Here is a 20,909-nt window from a genome sequence, read left to right as displayed (position 1 = left end):
TTTTTACACATATTACTCATTTCTTTATATACAGTAGACTCTCGATTTTCCGGGATAGATGGTAAAAAACAGTTCCCGGATAATCGATTTCCCAGTTAATCCAAAAATACAGCAAGTAGTAGTAGTGGCATGTGATGCAAAAAGCATGTGTATGAGCTTATGCAGCATCAGCCAAAAAAAAAAAAATCACACCATTCCCTCCAAATGTCTGTCCAGTTCCTCCTTAAATTTATTCAACCTATCAACTTCCACAACGACAGATGGAAGTTTGTTCCATCTGTCATTGAATTTTGACATTTAATTTGAATTTGAAATTTGAATTTATGCCCCCTTAGGTTCGTAATCTGAACAAGTGGAAGGATCCCATCAGAATTCAGCATGCTCAACCCATTCAAGGCCTTATACACCTCAATCAGATCACCGCACAGGTGCCTAGTCTCCAGCCACTGCAATTTGCAGAACTTAAGCCTCTCTTGGTAAGAGGATCCCTTCATTCCCCTCACCAATCTTGTTGCCCTTCTCTGTAAACGTTCAAGTAAATCTACATCCTTCCTAAAACGAGGCCTCCAGACCTGTACGCATACTCAAGGCGTGGCGTGACAATTGCCTTATACAGAGGAATAATCACCTCCTTTTCCCTGCTAGCAAAATTCCTATATATCATTGACAAAACCCCACGACCTGCCCTGGCAGCCTGTCTGCATTGCTCAGAAAACTTCATATCTGCCTGCACAATTACTCCCAGGTCTTTTTCATTTTTTACCACCTTAAGTATAAAGTGTAGTACCACACAGTTGGTCCGTTTCTCTGGGGTTACTTCTACCCACATGCAGTACTTTTCATTTGTCAAGGTTAAACTTCAGTTGCCACTTCTTAGCCCATCTGCCCAAATTATCTAGATCCTGTTGCAGTAGCACACTGCCATTACTGTCATTAACAACCCTGCCAACCTTTGTATCATCTGAAAATTTGGACATTAATCCTGATAATAAGAATAGCTTATGTTATTTCTCTGTATTAAAAAATAATAATAAATAAAACATAATAATGATGTTGTAATAATATTGTTAATTAATCAGTAAAATCTATTAATTTTGTTAAACTTCGTTGTCAATTAAATTGTACTTTTAACTAAATACATATAACAACTTAGATTACAAACGTAACATAATTAATTAATACATAACTTGATACGGAAGTTATATAAATGGAACTCATAGATAATACTTGGTACTGAAAAATATATATAGCGTTATAACTGTGTTGGGATACAAGTTTAGGGTTATAATTTTGTACTGAAATTGAAATTTTATTGCAATTAAATCGAAATCATGACTCAGACCAGAGCAGCAAAGCAAAAGGCTCAAGCTAATGGGAGTGCTGTGGCTCAGAGGAGAACTGAGGGGGGGGGGGGGCAGTTGCCCTCTGAATCACAGCCTTTTAAAATGCACTGCTTGCATGATGTTTGTGGAGCAATTGGGTACGGGACATGATATTGCCATGGGGGATGTCTTTGTGTGTGCGCAATGCAAGGAGTGTAACGAAATCAGGCGACAACTCAGCGTTGTTATGGGCCTATATGAGAGCTTGAAGGACAGGGTGGATGATCTCGAGGGATCTAAATTGAGAGTCCCATCAAGCTCTCAGCTGCCCACATCAATTCCAGAGTTTGCACTTGGTCATCACGCAATACAGCGGCAACCCCCCAAGGCAGAATACATTGGTCCCACAGGAACTAGTAGTTGTTGGTGACTCTATTGTCAGGGAAACGGGGAACATGCTTTGTAAAAAGGATAGGTGGAACAGGACCAGGGGCAAAGGTTGATGACGTTGTAGAGCAGATATCATCTTTTAAGGGCACAAAAGGTGATATAGTTCTACACGTTGGCACTAATGATATTAAGACTGGCAGAATTACTTAACAAGTAATTCTGCCGGTCACTGTTGAAAAAAAGCTGTGAATTAGGGTTGAATTTAAAAGTGATTGCAATTCTACCCAGACACGATAGGAGGGAGTATATGATGAGAGCCTTGTCGATCAATTCGGCCCTGGAAAGATTGTGCAAGGCTCAAGGGGGTAGAATTTTTTTCAGCCTGGTCTGTACTGTTAACAGGAGAGACTGCTTCTACAGGGATGGGATACACTTAAATAGAAAGGGCGCAAGAATATTTGCTGATGCTATCGAGGCAGTGTTAGGTGGGTCGGAAAACTGCTAGCTTGGGGGGGATACAAGGACTAATAGATTAACAGTAGCCACTGGCAGAGGTGAAAGTGATTCTTGCACTGCTTCTATTGAAATGAGCAGCAGCCTGGAAAACAAGATGCAGGGTATTTCAGAGACTGCTGGGAGTCATTGCAGTACAAGTAAACACATAGGTTGTGTAGGGTAGCTAAGAATAGAAACAGGTGCATGTATACTTCCGTGTACACCAATGCTAGGAGTTTGGTAAATAAATTTGACGAATTTGAGGTATTGCTCAAAGCATCAAAGGCGGATATTGTTGGGATATCAGAGACGTGGTGTCACACAGATATAAGGAATGCAGAACTAGAATTTGGGAGTACAACGTCTACAGAAAGGATAGACAGGATAGGAAGGGAATAGGGGTTATGCTATTAGTTAAGAAACACATAAAATCCAAGGAACTGAAGCCAGTCGACGTTGCTGGACAGTGCAGTGTCGAGTCAGTTTGGTGTGACATAAGCATTGGGAGATCAAAATTGAGAGTAGGAGTCTGCCATAGACCTAATGACTCTGATGAGTATAATAAGAAACTGTACAGGGAAATAGAGTGGGACAGTAAATCAGAGAGTCTTATAATGGGAGATTTTAATTTCTCAGATATTGACTGGAATTTGTGGGTTGGTCAATCACACACTTGCAAGGCTTTTCTGGATTTATTGAATGATTGTTTTCTAAATCAGCATGTTCGGGAGGCAACTAGAGGGAGTAATACTCCTGATTTGATTATCAGTAGTGATTCTTCATGCATTAAGAATCTTCAGATAAAGGAATCACTAGGTGGCAGTGATCACAGTGTGCTGAAGTGGGATTTACTCAAAGAGGTAACTCCTATCAGGGGTAAAGGGAAGGGTTATTGCTTTCGTAAAGACGACTAGGATGGTCTGAGACAGTATTTAAATTCTATACAGTGGGACCAACTGATGATGTTACCAACAGCAAATTCAAAATGGGAAGCATTCAAAGAACTTATCTTGGAAGCTACTAGGATTTACATACCAACTAAGAAATATTGTTCAAGGTTTAGGTCTAAATGGATGTCAGATGAACTAATAAGACACATGGCATAGAAGAAAAATGCATGGGATACATATAATTTAACATGTGACACAGAAGCCTATGATAGATATAAGTTGATCTGTAACCAAGTTACAAAGGAGGTTAGGCAGGTTACGAGAAATCTTTGGCAAGGGATGCAAAGAAAAACAGCAAAGAGTTCTTTACTTATGTAAACTCTAGAAGGAAGGGGATGAATCAGATTGGTCCACTTGATATCGATGGTTCAACTGTTGATGATCTTGCTCAGGTAGCTAACAAACTAAATGAATATTTTGCATCGACATTCACACATGAGGAGTTATTCAGCGAGGGGAATGCTAGAGGTGTATTCAACTCTGGCAGTAGGCCAGATAATCTTGTAATAACTGAGAGTAAAGTGGAGGAGGAATTGTTGAAGATAAACACAAGAAAAGCACCTGGGATCTATACAGTTATATTAACAAATCCAGCAAAAGAAGTAAGCAAACCCTTAGCCATAATTATGAGAGTTCCTTGGACTCAGGAGAGGTACTCATAGAGTGGAGATGTGCAAATGTGACCCTAATTCACAAAGGAGGATCAAAGGCTGACACGAGTAATTATAGATCTGTGAGTTTAACTTCTGTTCCAGGAAAATTGATGGAGGCACTGGTTAGAGAGGCACTGCAGGATCATCTAGACAAGACCTCAGTTATAGCTCGGACACAGCATGGTTTTGTTAAGGGGAAGTCTTGCCTGACCAATTTGATTGGATACTATGATGCAGTCACAAAAGAACTGGATGCAGGAATAACTTTGATATTATATACTTGGATCTTAGAAAGGCTTTTGATATTGTTGCACATGGAAGGCTGTTGCACAAATTGGAGCAGTGTGACATAGGAGGAAAATTGCTGCTATGGATAAAAGGGTGGTTGAGGGGGAGAAGACAGAGAGTGGTAATCAATAGACACTGCTCATCGTGGACTAATGTTATTAGTGGAGTCCCTCAGGGTTCAGTATTGGGCCCATTATTGTTTTCTGTATTTATAAATAATATTGATAATGGTATATCAGGCTTAATGTCCAAGTTTGCATGGTTGTTAATGACACTAATGACAGTACACTGCTGCAACAGGATCTAGAAAAGCTGAGCAGATGGGCTGAGAGGTGGCAACTGAAGTTTAACATTGACAAATGTAAAGTACATATGGGAAACAGCAACCCCAGAGCAAGGTATCAACTCTGTGGTACTACACTGACAGTGGTAGAGAATGAAAAGGACCTGGGGGTAATTGTGCAGGCAGATATGAAGTTCTTTGAGCAGTGCAGACGGGCTGCAAGAGTAGCTCATGGTGTCTTGTCAATGATATACAGGAATTTTTCTAGCAGGGATAAGGAGGTGATTATTCCCTTGTATAAGCCAATGGTCAGGCCACACCTTGAGTACTGTATACAGGTCTGGAGGCCTCATTTCAAGAAGAATGTAGAGCTGCTGGAACGAGTACAGAGAAGGGCAACAAGATTAGTGAATGGAACAAAGGATTGCTCTTACGAAGAAAGGCTTAAGTTTTGCAAATTACAATGTCTGGAGACTAGGCACCGGCGAGGTGATCTGATAGAGGTGTATAAAGCCTTGAATGGTTTGAGCATGCTGAATGCTGATGGGATTCTTCCTCTTGCTCAGAATAATCACCTGAGAATGCATAATTCAAATTCAGGAAAGGTAGATGTAGCATAAATGTGTGGAAATTTGCCTTTAGCCATCGGGTGGTTGGTTGGTGGAACGGACTTCCATCCAGTGTTGTGGAAGTTGATAGCCTAAAGAAATTTAAGGCTCAGCTGGACAGGTATTTTGAACGAACGGAGGGGTGAAGTGGAAGTTTTGTTTTTTATTTTTGGCTGATGCTGCATAAGCTTGCTTTCTTGCAAGCTTATGCAGCACCAGCCATCAATCTTATGCAGCATCATATGCCTCTACTAATGCTAATGCTAAATTATCATTCTACTAAACTTTACAGTTTCGGTATTGCTCAGAGTTTGTGTCTGTCTAGAATATTTGTATGTCTTAGTTTGTATGTCTTAGATTTTGTGAACCTGCTGTTCATGTGTTCAGCTGATTATTATTTGTCTTATTTAGATCTGAAGAAGCAGAATAGAAGAAATATTTGTTCTCATGAAACATCAGTTCTTCATTAGTGTTTTTGGCACAGTTAATTCATGCATTAAGCAAAGGATGTATTTTCTATGTATGTGGTTGACTGTAACAAATTACACTGTTAATACATAGATGAGAGGGCCATTTCCTCTACCAGAGCCATTTTCTCTACCATAATAACATAATTACTTTTGGGGATATCTAAATAGCATTGTTATGCCTAGCAGTTTATAACTAGCTAAAGATTAAGAATTGTTGGGGTAGATGGATCAATCTTTTATGGTCATATCTATTTCCAAAAATTTGTTTTTTAATGGTCCATCAGTAATACTATTTCTCATTGCAACATTGTGCTCATGGGAAAAAATTATTTGACCATAATGAATTCAGCCAACACTAGCTTGTCCAGGAATGCATTAAATCAGTGATTTCAGCAAAACTACATAATTTAAAATCAGAAAATGAATTACAAAAAAACAACACATACATTGAGGTAGAGTTGCTGAGCTAATTCCTGCACATGTTGTAGCACCAATTCAATGTTCTTGATCTCAATTTTCATTATGTCCTGCATGCCAGCATATAACTATTTAAAAAATAAGTAAATGAATTCATTAATAATTTTCTTCTGGTGCTAACTCTAATGATAGTATTTTTTAAATAATTACAAATCATAATACCCTTATACCAATTACAACCATAATTATATATTAATAAATTAATCAGGCACAACAATTCATAACATTATATAATTAAAGTCCAACTAGTGTAACAGTTTCCCAAATGACTGATTGGACATAATATAAAAAAAAGGTAAGTAATATACATTGTCATGCCATAGCCACTTGCCCTATTTGAGTATCACTGCCCCGCCCCAATGGACATTGATTCTCAGAGGGTAAGATCAGGGCCATGGCACTTTGGGATGATGAAAGCTTCTTAGAGAGTTACAATAAGAAAAGGAAAATCCTATAAGATCAATGGTTTTTAACTGCAAAGGTGACTTGACTGAGAAAGTTTAGAGAACTCTGTACTAAATCTTTATTAACACCAAATAACAGCACTGCTGTATTGGCAAAGGGGTAATAATAAAAATGATTTGCACTTTTTATCAACAGTGATTCAGCAGTGACCATTGAGTATTTGTTGATGGGGAATTTATTCAAAGAATAACTACAGGAAACCCTTGATTAATGCGGTTTTGAACAATGCGGTTTTAATTAGTGCGCAAAATTTTTTTGATACTATCCCCTTAATATATGCGTTATCAAATTTGATTAGTGCGCTGTTTTTTCTTGCGGTGCTTGGCAACTCACAACGGCGCCTAAAGCGGCAAATACGTGATACGCACTCACCAGGGTCTTCTAACTTAAATGAATGGGAATCGACTCCAAAATGCTCGACAGCAGCACCCCATACCACTCTGAAATTGAAATTTGCTCTGGTAACTCATATTCTTTTATTCTTTTATTATTAATATTAAACTTCTTTAATATTATGATATTAAAGAAGCAGTTGAGAACATACACAAATCGTGGGAAGAAATGACGAACAGCTGCATGAGAGCTGTCTGGCAGAATCTTTTGCCTGAATGCGCAAATGATTTTTGCGGTTTCATTAATCCTGTCAACAAAGTTATTGATGAAATTACTACAATTGGAAAAGACCTCGGCTTTGAGGAAGTAGATTCAGAAAACGTTAGAGAATTATTGGAATCGCATTCAAAAGACTTAAGTAACGACGATCTTCTTGAAATTGAGCATCAACATGCATACGAGGAAGAAGACGAAAATGAAGCAGAAGAAAAGCAATTTGCTCCCAAAGAAATTTCATTCAAAAAACTTGAACTATTTAATACACTTTAAAAAGCAAAAGAACTCATACTAGAGATTGATCCAGATGCAGAGAGAAGCATGAACGTTCGTTGAGGGTTAGATAAGCAAATTGATTGTTATCGCAAAATCATGGAGGAAAGGAAGAAAGCTACCACTGTTCAATTGAAGTTAGATAAGTTTTTTTTGCAAAAAATAAAATTTAAATCATACTATCTTTTTTTAAATTTATTCCTTAATAATTTAAGAACTATGCAGTGCATTATAGGTACGTATTGAGTAAGGAAAAATATATTTTTACAATTTCATAATTTTCAAGGATTCATTATAATTATTCCCATTGTTTCTTAAGTTTGATTAGTGCGGTTTTAATATGTGCTGTATATTTCAAGGATTCATTAACCGCACTAATCAAGGGTTTCCTGTACTTCCATGTAGAATGACAGGATTTTGTTTTCACAAAAGTGATTATAACAGGCTCAGTCATTTTTTAAAAATTCTACTCAGGACTGAATGACATTAAAAAAAAATGCATATGACAAATGGGAAGTGTTGAGGGAGTAATCATAGAGCAAATTAGGCTTTTTTCATACAAGCTAACAGATTCATTCTGTTCACGGTTTGAAATTAAAATGGATGAGATTAAAATGGAAATTTATAATCATTAATGGGAATGATTATAAAATTTTAGGGAATGCAGAATCCTACAGGATATATAAATGAGTTAGTAATGTCAGGTAGGGTATAAGGCATGCTAAGGCTGATTATTAAAATTAGCAAGGAACTGTTTGCTTATGTTAACAGTAGAAGAAAAAGGAGGAATCACATTGGTCCGATGAATATGAATAGCATTAACTACTGATGATCCTGTACAAGTGGCTGACAAATTGAATAAATGTTTTGCCTCTACAATCATACAAAAATTTCTGAGAGGTGGACATCTATCTATCTAATACTACTGGGATCTTATCAATAGCACACTAAAGAGAGATCATGCCTGGACAACTTTATTAGTTACCATGAGGTCATTACACAGGAAATATATAAAAAGAATTATTTTGACATCGTTTTGGCATATAAGAATGTGCCGATGGCACATTCTTAGATTTCAGTAAAGCTTTTAATACTATTCCACACAAACAATTTTAATAGAAATTGGAGCAATGTGGCATTAGGAAAAAATTGCTATCATGGATAAAGTGATGGTCAAAATGGTGGGAGACAAAGAGTAGTTAAAAATGGCCACTGCTCTTCATGGACTAGTGTTATGAGTGGGGCACCATAGTGTTCAGTTAATATTAGTAACTGAGATTAATAATATCATTGCAGGTATTTCAAGTTTAATATCTAAGTCTGCTGATGATACGGTAAGGTAATTAATGACATTAATTAGGGAATGCTATTTCATGGGCTAGCTAAACTAGAGAGATGGGGTAAAAATGGCAACTGAGGTCAATCATAGATAAATGTAATACATAAATGATACTGCCTTTGGGTGACAGTAATTGCAAAATAACATACCATTTAGATAGCATGAAATCCAAGATCCAAGAAGAAAGACAGGTGACATGAAGTTTTCTGAGTGGTACAAACAGGCAAAGGAACAGCTCATGCAGTTATGTCAATGGTCTAATGAAATTCTGATAGCAAGACAATGAGATTATTGCTATATATACAAAGCTGTTGTTGTTGTTGTTGTTATTTGGTTTTTTAGGAGCATTAGCAACTAAGGCCATATTGCTCCGGTGCGGTGGTCATTCCCTGACCTTTCCGCATGTTCCGTATTTGGTGGTGACGGGCTCGAACCCCGGTCTAATCAAGAAGGGTGTGCTACGCACTGCTGCTCCTTCCCACCTGGCTACGGAGGCGCCTATATATACAAAGCAATTATTAGGTGTTTCCAGAATAATGCATGAAGATCTGGAAATTCATTCATAAATAACAAGATTAGCTGAGGACATAACAATATTATTACCAAGAAAGAGGTTTCTAAATTCCATATCTGAAAACTAGGCATCTATGTAGTGCCCAATTGAAGTGTTTAAGGCAACAAAACAGGTACGTAAACTAAATGCTGTGGTATCTTTACTCTTTCTCAGATAACACATATGTAATCAGACATAAATTTAACTTAAAAAAATATGCTTTTAGAATAGATGGAGAGAAATTTGCCTTCAACCAGAGAGTAATAATTACATTAATAAAATTACACATAGTACTGTGGAAGTGAATAGTTTCAATAAATTTAAAGGACTGGACATATTATTAGAAGGAATGGGCAAATGAAGTAGTTTTTTATATTTTTGGCAGTGTATAAGGATTGCCATTTTGTTAGTACTAATACTAATTAGCACAGCATCTTACCTACCTCATCGAAAATATCACAGACACGATATGGAGGCCCTCTCTCAGACACAAATGTATTAAAGAACATGCAGTCTAAGACTTTTGAGAGAAAATCACTATCTGCAAGATTGCGATGACCAAGAAAGGCTGCCTGAAAGAAGTTCATATTAAATTAATCAAAGAAAAATAATCCAGTCTTTAAAATAAAGTACTTTGCTGGTACAAATTTCAGTTTAATTTTGAATGTGCCCATTGTGTGTTAGCATTCAGTAATACAAATTACTTTACAATTCAATTGATATTTAATATTTTCTTATTGAATAACTGTTACATTCTCATGTAACAGTTATCTAGTAAACAGAATTAAATCCTTAAAACCTTAAAACAGAAAATGATAAGAAGAGTTTTATATGAGCTTATGCAAATCTTAAAAATCATAGTATTTGCATTGGCAGGGGATTATATATATAGTTCACTAATTGTTTGCAGTTAGGATGATCCTTAATTTTCCTTTCTATTTTGGGAGTATGACTGCAGAAAATAGTTTTGACATCACATATTTAGATTTCAATAAAACTTTTGAAATTTTCATGCGAAAGACTGCTGCACAAATTAGATCAATGTGGCATTAGAGAGAAGTTACTGCTATGAATAAAGGGATGACTGGGTAGTAGAAGACAGAGCAGAGTTATAAATGAATGCTGCTCTCCTTAGACTAATGTTATTAGTGGAGTCCCTCACAGCTTACTGCTGGCCTCCTTACCATTTTCAAATTTATTAACAATTATAGATGGAAGCATATTGAGCTCACTGCCTAAGTTTGCAAATGATGCTAAGGCTAGCAGGGTGGTTAATGACAAGAATCAAACTGTACTACTGCAACAAGACTGAAGTATTAGGCAGGTAGACTGAAAAGTGGTAATTAAAGTTCAATATCGATAAATGCAAGGTACTGCATGCAGGCAGCAGTAATCTCAGAATAACATACCAATTAGACTGTACCACACTTGAGGTAGTGGAGGGTGAAAAAGATTTTGCTGTAACCGTACATTCCAATATGAAAGTTTTCTGAGCACAGCAGGCATGCTGCTAGACCAGCTCGTTGGGTTTTGTCAATGATATCCAATAATTTTGTAAGTAGGGTTCACATAATGTGAACCCAATAACACATTTTTTTTGGTAATTTTCGCTATATAACTAAGATATTCATCTCTCTAAAAGGTCATTTTTATAATGGAAATTGCCCTACACTCTCATCGTTATCATATGTTCTGTTATAAGAATCAGTTTTAAACACCTTTGTGATATTTTTCTAAAACACATTTCTGGAGGTTACTACTATAAAATAATAAAAACAATTTGCACTTTCCGGTTCACTGGGCTTTTATGTTAGCACAATCCATTATAAATGAGTAGTAAACTCGATCTTATTGCATTTGCAATAATATCGATAACTGGAATTCTGTAGATTTTTACGTTACGGTATTATAGTGAAATGAGTTCCCCTTCACTGAAATCTTCAATCATATAAAAAATAAAAATTTTCAGAATCTTCTCTTTGTTCCTATTTACTTATTAAAATGGTGAAGGGAAAGGGACCAATGGAAAGTGCAAGTGCTGGCAGTGATAGGAAACAAAACAAAATTGATTTAGAATTAAGAATTATGAAGCAGGACAAAGTTTGTCATCTATTGCATGGAATTAGGTCTCGCTGCTTCAACAGTGAATACTACTTTAAGGAATAGTTGGCATATAAAAGAACATGTTAAAGGATCAAAGCATTTAAGATCAACAGTATTCAGATGCTATATCGAAGATGGAAAAGCTATTAATAACATGGATGGAAAATCATTCAGAAGCAAGTGCCCCTGAGTCCAAGAGCCATCCAAGCAAAAGCAAGAAGTATTTATGAAGATATTAAGGATAAGTACGGCAAACCCCAAGCCAAATTTGTGGCAAGCAATGGGTGATTTAATAGGTTCAAGCATCGCACTGGTTTCCAAAACATTAAAGCTTGCAGTGAAGTCGACAGTGCCAATTCTGCAGCTGCAGAGAAATTTTGTGATGTGTTGGAGAAAACCCATTCTAAATCTCCACAGCCCTCAACTTCTGCAGCGGTATGCTTATCAGCTGGAGAGTTAATTCTGGCAACAATGCTCGAAAGGTAAAACTTGCTGACATTATGCTTGTCTCCCCTCTTTTTATAATTTTGAAATTTTTGTAATTTTTCCTGCACATGAGATAAAAAAATTGAATAATAATTCTATTTACATGTTCGTCGAACATTTCTTTTTTGCTTCAATCAAATTTGCTTCAACCAAATTTGTGAGTGCTGCATAAGCATTTAGGGAAATTCCAATTTAAGTAGAGTTCCGCGAAACACAACCCTTACATAAGTCGGGGAGTGGCTGTACTGTATAAACTTACTTCCTGGCATCATTATCACCATCAAATATTAATATTAAAAATAAATAAATTTAGTTATAAATTAGATAATTACAATTAATTTGTAATTAAAGTGTCAATTCATGCTGTTTTTAACTGTAAAACAATAATTTTGGTAATTTCTGATGGTTTATCACAAAATTTGCAACTACAAAACTATAAATGCGCTTGGTTTGATGTTGTTGTTGTTGCTGTTGGGTTTAACGACACATAGGCTACTTGGGCCATATTGTGTCTTTCTAATGGTAAATATGAAATAAATAACTATATTTTATGATATATTCCTATCCGGTTTAGGAAAGTAAATAGTTCTTTTTTATTAGGCTCATCACCCAGAATCTGCATTAAATTTATTGATCTCTGCATATTAGTAATTGATTTAAAAGTGTCTAAGCGGATGTTTTGAAAATGGGGACAGTCCACTAACAAATGACGAATGGTCAGTTGTACTTGACATGATGTACATTGGGGAGCGCTGTCGTTAGTTAATAGATACAGGTGTGTGAGATGAGTATGCCCAATTCTGAGCCTTCCTAAAATTGTTTCTTCTCGTCTGCTTTTCTGGAAGCTGGAGTGCCACAGTTTTGGTTCCGGTTTTATTTGGTACAGTTTATTTCCTGGATGACCTTTCCAGATTAATGACCAGCTGTTATTACATGCTTTACGGATAATATACTTATAATCAGTATATGGAGTTTGAAAAGTCTGCAAAAGAGAATTATCTGGTTGTTTGGCTGCAAGATCTGCTCTTTCATTTCCTGCTATCCCAGAATGACCCGGAATCCAGCAGAAAGTCACAGTTTGGTTTGATTCATTACACATAAGTAATTTAGAATGGATTTGTTTTATTATAGGGTGAGAGGAGTTGGTATTGCTATTTATGGCAGAGACAGCACTGAGCGAGTCAGTGTATATTAAGGCAGACGAAATTAGAAGTTGAGTAATGTGACCTAGAGCCAAGTTAATAGCATAAAGCTCAGCAGTGAAGATACTGCATCCTACAGGTAATGAGACAGAAGCGGTGAATGATGGAAAGATCGCCGCAGCGCCTACTTGGGTCTCAGTTTTTGATCCGTCTGTATAGATCTTACAGGCCTGTGAATTAGAAGCAGAGTGAGCTTCATGTAACTGTGCGATATTGAAGGGACACAAGGTGTTCTTTCCCCACTGTTGGAAATATTCATCGAAAATTGCAGGGATATTTGTCCACGGTGGATCAGGCGGTGTTATGTCCTGATATATATTGCCGATTTCAATATTCCACGTTTCAGTTAGTTCTTTAAGTCTAAGTGCAGCAGGTCTGTTTTCATTTGGTTTACTGTTGTACAATGAGTCCCATTCGGTATTGTACAGACATCTCCAATTCGGGTGAGAGGGAAGACTGCGGATTTTTGCGGCATACATCAAGAGCAATGTTTTCCTCCGAAGGTGTAAGGGAGGTTCATGGGCTTCAATGTAAAGACTCTGGACTGGGGAGGTTCTGAAAGCCCCTAGAGAAACTCGAAGGGCACTGTGCTGGATGGTATTTAATCGCTCTAAGGTACTCTTCCTTGCAGAGTCATACACTGGAGAACCGTAGTCCAAACGGGACCTGATGAGAGCTCTATAAATATGGATAAGAGTATGCCGATCAGCGCCCCATGACATGGATGACACACACCGAAGGATATTCAATTTCTTCAAGCAGATGGTTCGAAGATAGGCCACATGTGCTTGAAAGTTCAGTTTTCTATCTAGAACCAGGCCAAGAAAGCGGACAGTGTTAACCAGAGGAACCGACACATTTTTTATCTTTAACTCAGGATCAGGATGAAATGACCGGAGTTTGCAGAAATGAGTGGTAGTGGATTTCTGTTCAGCAAGATGGTATCCATTGCTTAAAGTCCACGATTCTATTCTGTTTAGAGTAATCTGTAACTGCCTTTCGATGGCATTCATATTTTGTGATTGGCACGATATGGTGAGGTCATCTGCATACATATATACTTCAATAGTTTTTGGAAGATCTTCCAATATATTGTTGACCCTAACTGCAAATAGCGTTGGACTCAGTATTGAACCCTGTGGGACACCCTCTTCTTGAATATGAGATATTGATAGGAAGTTTTGATATCTGACTTGAAAGGTACGTAACTTTAAAAAATTCTGAATAATTTGAGGTAGATAGCCTCTCAACCCTAACTGATGCATATCTTTGATAATACCATAACGCCATGTGGTGTCGAATGCTTTCTGAATATCTAGGTTGACCATAACTAAATGTTGTCTCCTGATGAAGGCGTTACGTATGTTGGATTCAATTTTGACAAGTAAATCTAGGGTGGACCTGTTTTTGCGGAAGCCATATTGGTGATCAGAAAGCAGATTTTGGGATTCTAGAATCCAGGTGAGTCTCTTATGCACCATCCTTTCGAAGATCTTGCCCAAACAGCTGGTCAATGATATTGGTCTGTAATTTTGAACTTGAGAGGTATCTTTTCCTGGTTTTGGTATTGCACAAATATAGGAATGACGCCATGAGAGAGGATATGTGTTTTCTGAGAAGATCCTGTTATAAAATAGCAATAGTGTGTACAGATCAGCTTCACACAAATGTTTAAGCATTCTGTAGTGAATGCCGTCTGGTCCTGGTGCACTATTTGGAGATTTACTCAAGGATTCTTTGAGTTCAGCTATGATAAAGGGCTGGTTATATGGAAGTGGGAGATTAGTGGAAAAGTTCAACTTTTTACGTTCTTCATTAGTTTTAATTCTCTGAAAAGCAGTCGCATAAGTGGTAGAGGCGGAAATATTATAGAAAGATTCTGCTAAAGCATTTGCGATGTCAGTAGGAGAAGATAGGTCTTGCCCATTCCACTGCATTATTGGAGAATGTAACGGTAGAAATTTTCCATTCAGAGCTTGTATTTTTTTCCAGATAATTCGAGTGTCAGTATTTTTGTTAATAGTTGAGGCGAATTTAATCCAGGAGTCACGTTTTGCTTTTTTCCTAATTTGTCTTGCTTTGGCTCTCAGTTTTTTGTAAACTATAAGGTTGGCGGTAGTGGGGAATTTGCGAAATTGGTTCCAAGCACGGTTTTTTTTCTACTTTCGCTATGGTACAGTCTTGATTCCACCAATGGTTTTGGTGTACCCGCTTGCTCTGTTTGGATATTGGAATCGAAATTTCGGCTGCTGATAATATATGGTTGGTAATGTGTTCGGTTACGTCATCAATATGTTGTTGCTGTACATACCGTTTGTTTAGTAGGACACAAGTAGAGTAGTTTTTCCAGTCTGCTTTGTGGAAATTCCAAAATAAACGGGCTTTCGGGCATGATACGACCTGTGTTTGAATTGAGCTGATGATGGGAAAATGGTCACTGTTGAATGGATCATTCAACACCAACCATTCCATACTTGGAAAAAGAGATGCTGAACAGATAGATAAATCTATGGCAGAGGTTGTACCTGTAGGTAATTGAACATGAGTTGGAGAGCCAGTGTTTAATACAGTCAGATTATGGTTATCTAGGAATGTTTCAATTAATTGGCCTCTCTTATCCATAGTGGAGGATCCCCACAATGGATGGTGACCGTTGAAATCACCGAGTAAACAGACAGGAGGTGGCAGTTGTGTTAAAAGGTTGTCAAGTTCAGCCTGGGAACAAGGGTAATTAGGTGGTATATAAATAGATGCAAGGGTTAATGATATTTCCATTGCTATCCGAACCGCTACAACTTCTAGGGAGGTTACTAGTTGGAGATGTCTTGATGGTATGGTAGTTTTGACAAGAATACCTACCCCTCCATGAGAAGAAGAGTCAGAATCCCTGTCTCGCCTAAACATAGTATAGTTTTTGAAATTGAGTGAAACTTTTGGTGATAAAAATGTTTCCTGTAAGCATACTCCTAATGCGTTGGTTTGTATGAGTAAATCATTCAGGTCATCTATATTACTGCGTAATCCTCTGCAATTCCATTGTAGGAATTTGTTCATTGCTTGGGTTTATTTGACGAAGATTGATCTGACTGTTTTTTCTGAGGTTTCTGCCTGCTTAGTTTTGATTTTTCATTTTTGGGAAAGGTTGGGCGTCCTGTATCCATGGTGTCATTGGCATGTAATTCTAGGACTGTGTCTTCGTCCTCTGACTGAACTTCCATTTGAATGTTGCTATAGCATGGTTTCATTGTCTTTTGATTTTCAACGCTAACAGATTTTGTTCTTTCGGGCAAGGTTGAGATGGCATCAGTTGGGATACTGATTGGCGTGTTGCTGGTTTCATTAACTGTAGATTTTTTATTGCACGTTAGCATAGTTTTGGCCCAGGTGGCAAATGAAATGTTTGGTTCTATGGAGACATCTGTTTGAGTTGAAATTGACCGGCAGTTTTTAGAGACCGATGCGTATGATCGGCTAGGCATGGTTAACAGTATTTGCTTCCTTGCTTCAGGGTATGTGACTTTATGTTCCACCTTATATTTCTGGATTTGTTTGCCTGTTTTCCAAAGGTCACATGCTTTAGAAAAGGCAGGATGGCTTCCTTTACAGTTAGGGCAACTAGGAGTGGCAGCTGTACAGTCTCCTTGGGAATGCTCCTTAGAGCCACAAATAGGACACACAGCATCGCCTCGGCATGCCGTCTGAGAATGGCCATACTTCTGGCACTTAAAGCAGCGAATGGGATTTGGGATGTATGGCCGAATCTTGCAGTTTAAATAACCTGCTTTAACAGAAGATGGAAGAGTCGGAGTACTAAATGTCAAAATGACGGACCTGGTTGGTAGTAGGTTCCCATCTTTTTTGGTCATTATTCTCCGCGCATGAGTCACTTTTTGTTCCCTGAGTTCTTGTATTATCTCTTCTTCTGACACTGATAGTAAGTCCCATTCGCTGATAACGCCTCTAGAGGTGTTAAGAGTGTTATGGGGCGTAACTGACACTGGAATACTGTTAAATGATGTTAATTTTAACAGCTTCTCTGAGTGAGTTGTCTTAGAAGTTTCAATTAGAAGGTCTCCAGATTGGAGACGCTTAACCATTTTAGGAGATCCACAAACCGATTCTAAACATTTCTGTATTAGAAAAGGCGATAGTTTGCCAACAGGTTGCGGGGATAATGAGTGCATTATAAGAAATGCTGGCACGTCATTATTCTGATTTTCCGTCCTTTGTCGCTTCGGACGATTGGAGTCCCGGTCGTTGTCAGGAATTTCTGATCTCGAACCCGAGAGCTCTAATGGTGGATAGTCACTTATATCCATGTCGGCTCCTTTTGGCCCTGGGGGTTTGTCTTTACCACCCAGGTTACCGGCCCCGCCACGGGGAGGCAGGAGCAGTGCCACGAGGTGACCAAGCGGCTATTAGTTGTGTTAGTAATAAAGAAAACGAAACAGAAAGGTTTCTTTCCTTTCTGGGCCTTTGCCTACTACTTGTAGAACGAAAGAGCTACTTAAGTATAAAATGAGAAAAACGGTATTCGGAAATAAACAGAATATATATAATGGCAAAACCTCTTGAGATAGCTCGCTTTTTGAAACGCACTGAGATCGCTTGGCCACGGAACGCTTGGCACCCGGGGCCGCTTGGTTTGAGAATAAGTTACTTGTGATATTTTTACGAGCACTGAGTAGACTGCCTATATTAAGGTGTGTATATATATAAAGTATACAAAAAGACTGGAAGAAAAGAATAACCCCAAAATGCCAATGTGATCATATATCACCTTACAGGCATAAAATTATCACAAAATAAAAGTACACAGAATGACGACTAATGACATGGAATTTTCTTACCTTCTACATATTCAATAAAGTTTACACAAGGTTCATTCAAGTTATAAGGTCTCCAAATTAAATAAAAAAATAAATAAATAATACTGACTGCTTAAAAAATTAGTTTAGAATGTTGTCAAAAGATAATAGGACAATACAAAACAGCAGATAGACTGCAGCACTCCAAACAGTGTAGTATGTTTGTAATACTTAAAATGACAGTCTTCAGTCATCAAGAACAACATGTAATTATCTAGTATTTGTATTTAATGGGGGGAGGGGGAATTCTTATTGAAATTTATCAGGAAATATAAATTTTTCTTGTGCATTACGGATATGAAAAATGTGCATAGCAGGGTGCAAATGCTTGATGAAGGATAGGAGCCTTGCAAAAATGAAGCTCATCAACAAAGATTTCAAACAGTCATTCTGAAGCCACTAGTCAGGTGGAGTAAATTGTTTTGGGAACAGGAGAGGGATGAAACTGAAACAGATACAGGCATTTCAGTTCGCACCATGTACACCAATTCTTCGTGAACATCTCAGAATGTGCAAGATGTCGACCAGATATGTTGTGTGAAGCAATGCTCACCTGAGATGCTTCAATGAATGTTTCTTTTATATTGTAATTGATGGATGAAACATGGATTAGGACACCTCCACTATGGAGTGGAGGTCACTCCACAATAAGTCCATCCAGGTCGGACCACTGCGGTGGACTGAAACCAAGCGCCAGTCCACCCAATGGAAGCATGCTAAATCAATGCCACGCAAAAAAACAAAAACTCTGTGTTACTGCAAGTGCAGCAATGCAGCATTTTTTTTTTTTTTTTTTTTTTTTTTTATGAGAAAATTATATCCGCTGATTTCTGGAACATTAATAGAATAATCCTTATACATTGTGTTCTCAAGAGCACAATGTATAAGGTACAGTGACAGGAAACTCAATATATGTAGAGATTCTGAAGAAAAAGTTTCTCTAGTGTTTCAGAAGAAACATCCACATGTACTGAATCACATATGATTCCATCAGGACACTATTCCAACCCATCATGCTGCTAAAATTTTTTTACTGAAAAGAAAATTGAGTTTATCTCACATCCTTCATATTTTCCTAACCAACAAGCAGCTGCTTTGGCTATTCACCAGTGGGAAAAACACACCACCAAACAAACCTTCATAGCAGTCTTTACAGATTGCAACAAAAGATATGAAAAATGTGTTACTTCTAAGAGATTATGTTGAAAAATGACATGTTTCATTTTTGTCTCTTGTGTATTTTATGAGAAATAAATTTGGAAACCTTATAACTTCAATGCACCTCATATATAGGTAGATTTTATTTCCAAAAATTGGTATCATTGGTCAAAAGTTTTTTAAGTTGACATAGAGATATATTGTCTTCGTTGATTTTTCAAGCTTTATTTCCTGTCTCATTGCACTGGGAACAATATTACATGTATTTAAAGTTAATATTTTGTTAAAAATAATCTTTATGAGCTGTGTGCATTAGTAGGTTCAAAACATTTTTTACGCCACTATCATTAATGACTACACTAATCATTATCTGATTGGTATTCAAATATATTTTTCAATTTGTATAAATTTTTCTTTTATTTTACTTCTCCTCCACTTGCAATTATATGGATTATATTTTTAGAAATTCAATAAAAATAAAGTATAATATAGACTTACATTATACTTCTAAAATATAAATACAGACTGTTGTGCAATTTTTAAGATGGCGTTAGTTATTTAGCATGCATATTAACACTCAGTTATTAAAGCTAATAGATTGAATATTTTCTCATTATAGTAAAAGTGTAAAAATAAAATATTACAGTGGTTCTCAACCAAAAAATTGTGACCCAACTCCAAGGAGATTGAATATTTCAAATATCTTGAAATAATTCTGGAGGACTAATTAACACAAAAGTCTCAAATAAAGAGAAAAAACTAATCATGTTATGGGGAGTAAGAGGATAATATTTATTATTATTTAAGAAATAAATAATGTGAGAAAGATATACAGTGAAACTTCTCCTAACGGACACCTCTCTTTAACGGACATCTCTCTACAACGGACATTTTCAAATTCCCCAACTCACCTCTATTGGTTTTAACGTGTTTGCAGCTTCTGTCTAGTGGACATTCTCTGTAACAGACGCGGACAGGCAATCTGCACTGTTTCGTTTAGATTAGCACTTAATTTGATCTCCCCATAATGGACAACGGGCGAGCTCACGGCCCTTTTTTTAGGAAATTTTCTTCCACGTATTGCCTCAATCGTGTGTTTATTTTCTATTTCCGATTCTCTGAATTTTATCAAGGTTTATGTCACGGTTCTAAACCCTTTTTCAAGAATTTTAAGGCACGTGTAAAACTTCTGATGAATTCGGTGTGTGCAGGGAGGGGGGGGAGAATTTGGTCGGCCTTTCGTCTTTTCAGTTTCAGTTTTGTTCAGTGTCGTGTGAAGTGCACGTCTTCTCGTAAGCATTTAACTTTAAAAGATAAAGTCGAACTCATTAATGTGTATGATCGGCAAAAAAATAGTGTTCGCAATCTCGCCGCAAAATTCAAAATCGGGAAGACGCAGGTAAGCGACATCCTAAAGGAAAAAAAAAATGAACTGCTCAAACAATTTTGGCAACACGTAAATGATCAGGTTCAAAAATCATTCCCGAAAACTGTTGGACTTCAAATTTGTTGCGCACATGCTAAAAAAATTCCCATTAATGGGCCTATTATTAGGAAAAAAGCTTTGGAAGTTGCGAAATCTATGGGAGTAAATGAGTTCAAAGCTTCTGTGGGATGGCTAGACAAGTTCTAAACTCGGCATAAAATTTCTTGGAAAACCGTAAGTGGTGAAGGTGGATCTGTTGATACTGGGGTTATAACAGAGTGGACCATCAAATTGGAAGATTTATGTCGTGATTTTGAAGCTAAGGATATTTACAACTGTGACGAAACAGGGTTGTTTTTTAAAGTTCTTCCTGAAAAAACAATGAGTCTAAAAAACGAAAAGTGCCAGGGTGGAAAAATTTCTAAGGAACGCTTGACTGTACTATTGTGTACAAATATGCTTTGAACAACCTCTTCTTATAGGAAAACCAC

At 37.2% G+C, this 20,909-nt stretch overlaps 1 protein-coding gene across 1 annotated transcript in view; it reads right to left on the bottom strand.

Annotated features, from left to right (window-relative positions):
* The window catches only part of Sbf (SET domain binding factor), a 540,931-nt gene that overhangs the window by 329,027 nt on the left and 190,995 nt on the right, over nt 1–20,909 (bottom strand). The window contains 2 exon segments of the mRNA XM_090386505.1: nt 5,906–6,004; nt 9,619–9,747. Of these exon segments, the coding sequence (XP_090242631.1) occupies nt 5,906–6,004; nt 9,619–9,747 (228 nt within the window).

Source organism: Mastigoproctus giganteus, chromosome 12, assembly GCF_048544385.1.
Source record: "Mastigoproctus giganteus isolate SK-2022 chromosome 12, ASM4854438v1, whole genome shotgun sequence".
Taxonomy (NCBI): domain Eukaryota; kingdom Metazoa; phylum Arthropoda; class Arachnida; order Uropygi; family Thelyphonidae; genus Mastigoproctus; species Mastigoproctus giganteus.
This window is presented reverse-complemented; position numbering and strand designations above follow the sequence as displayed.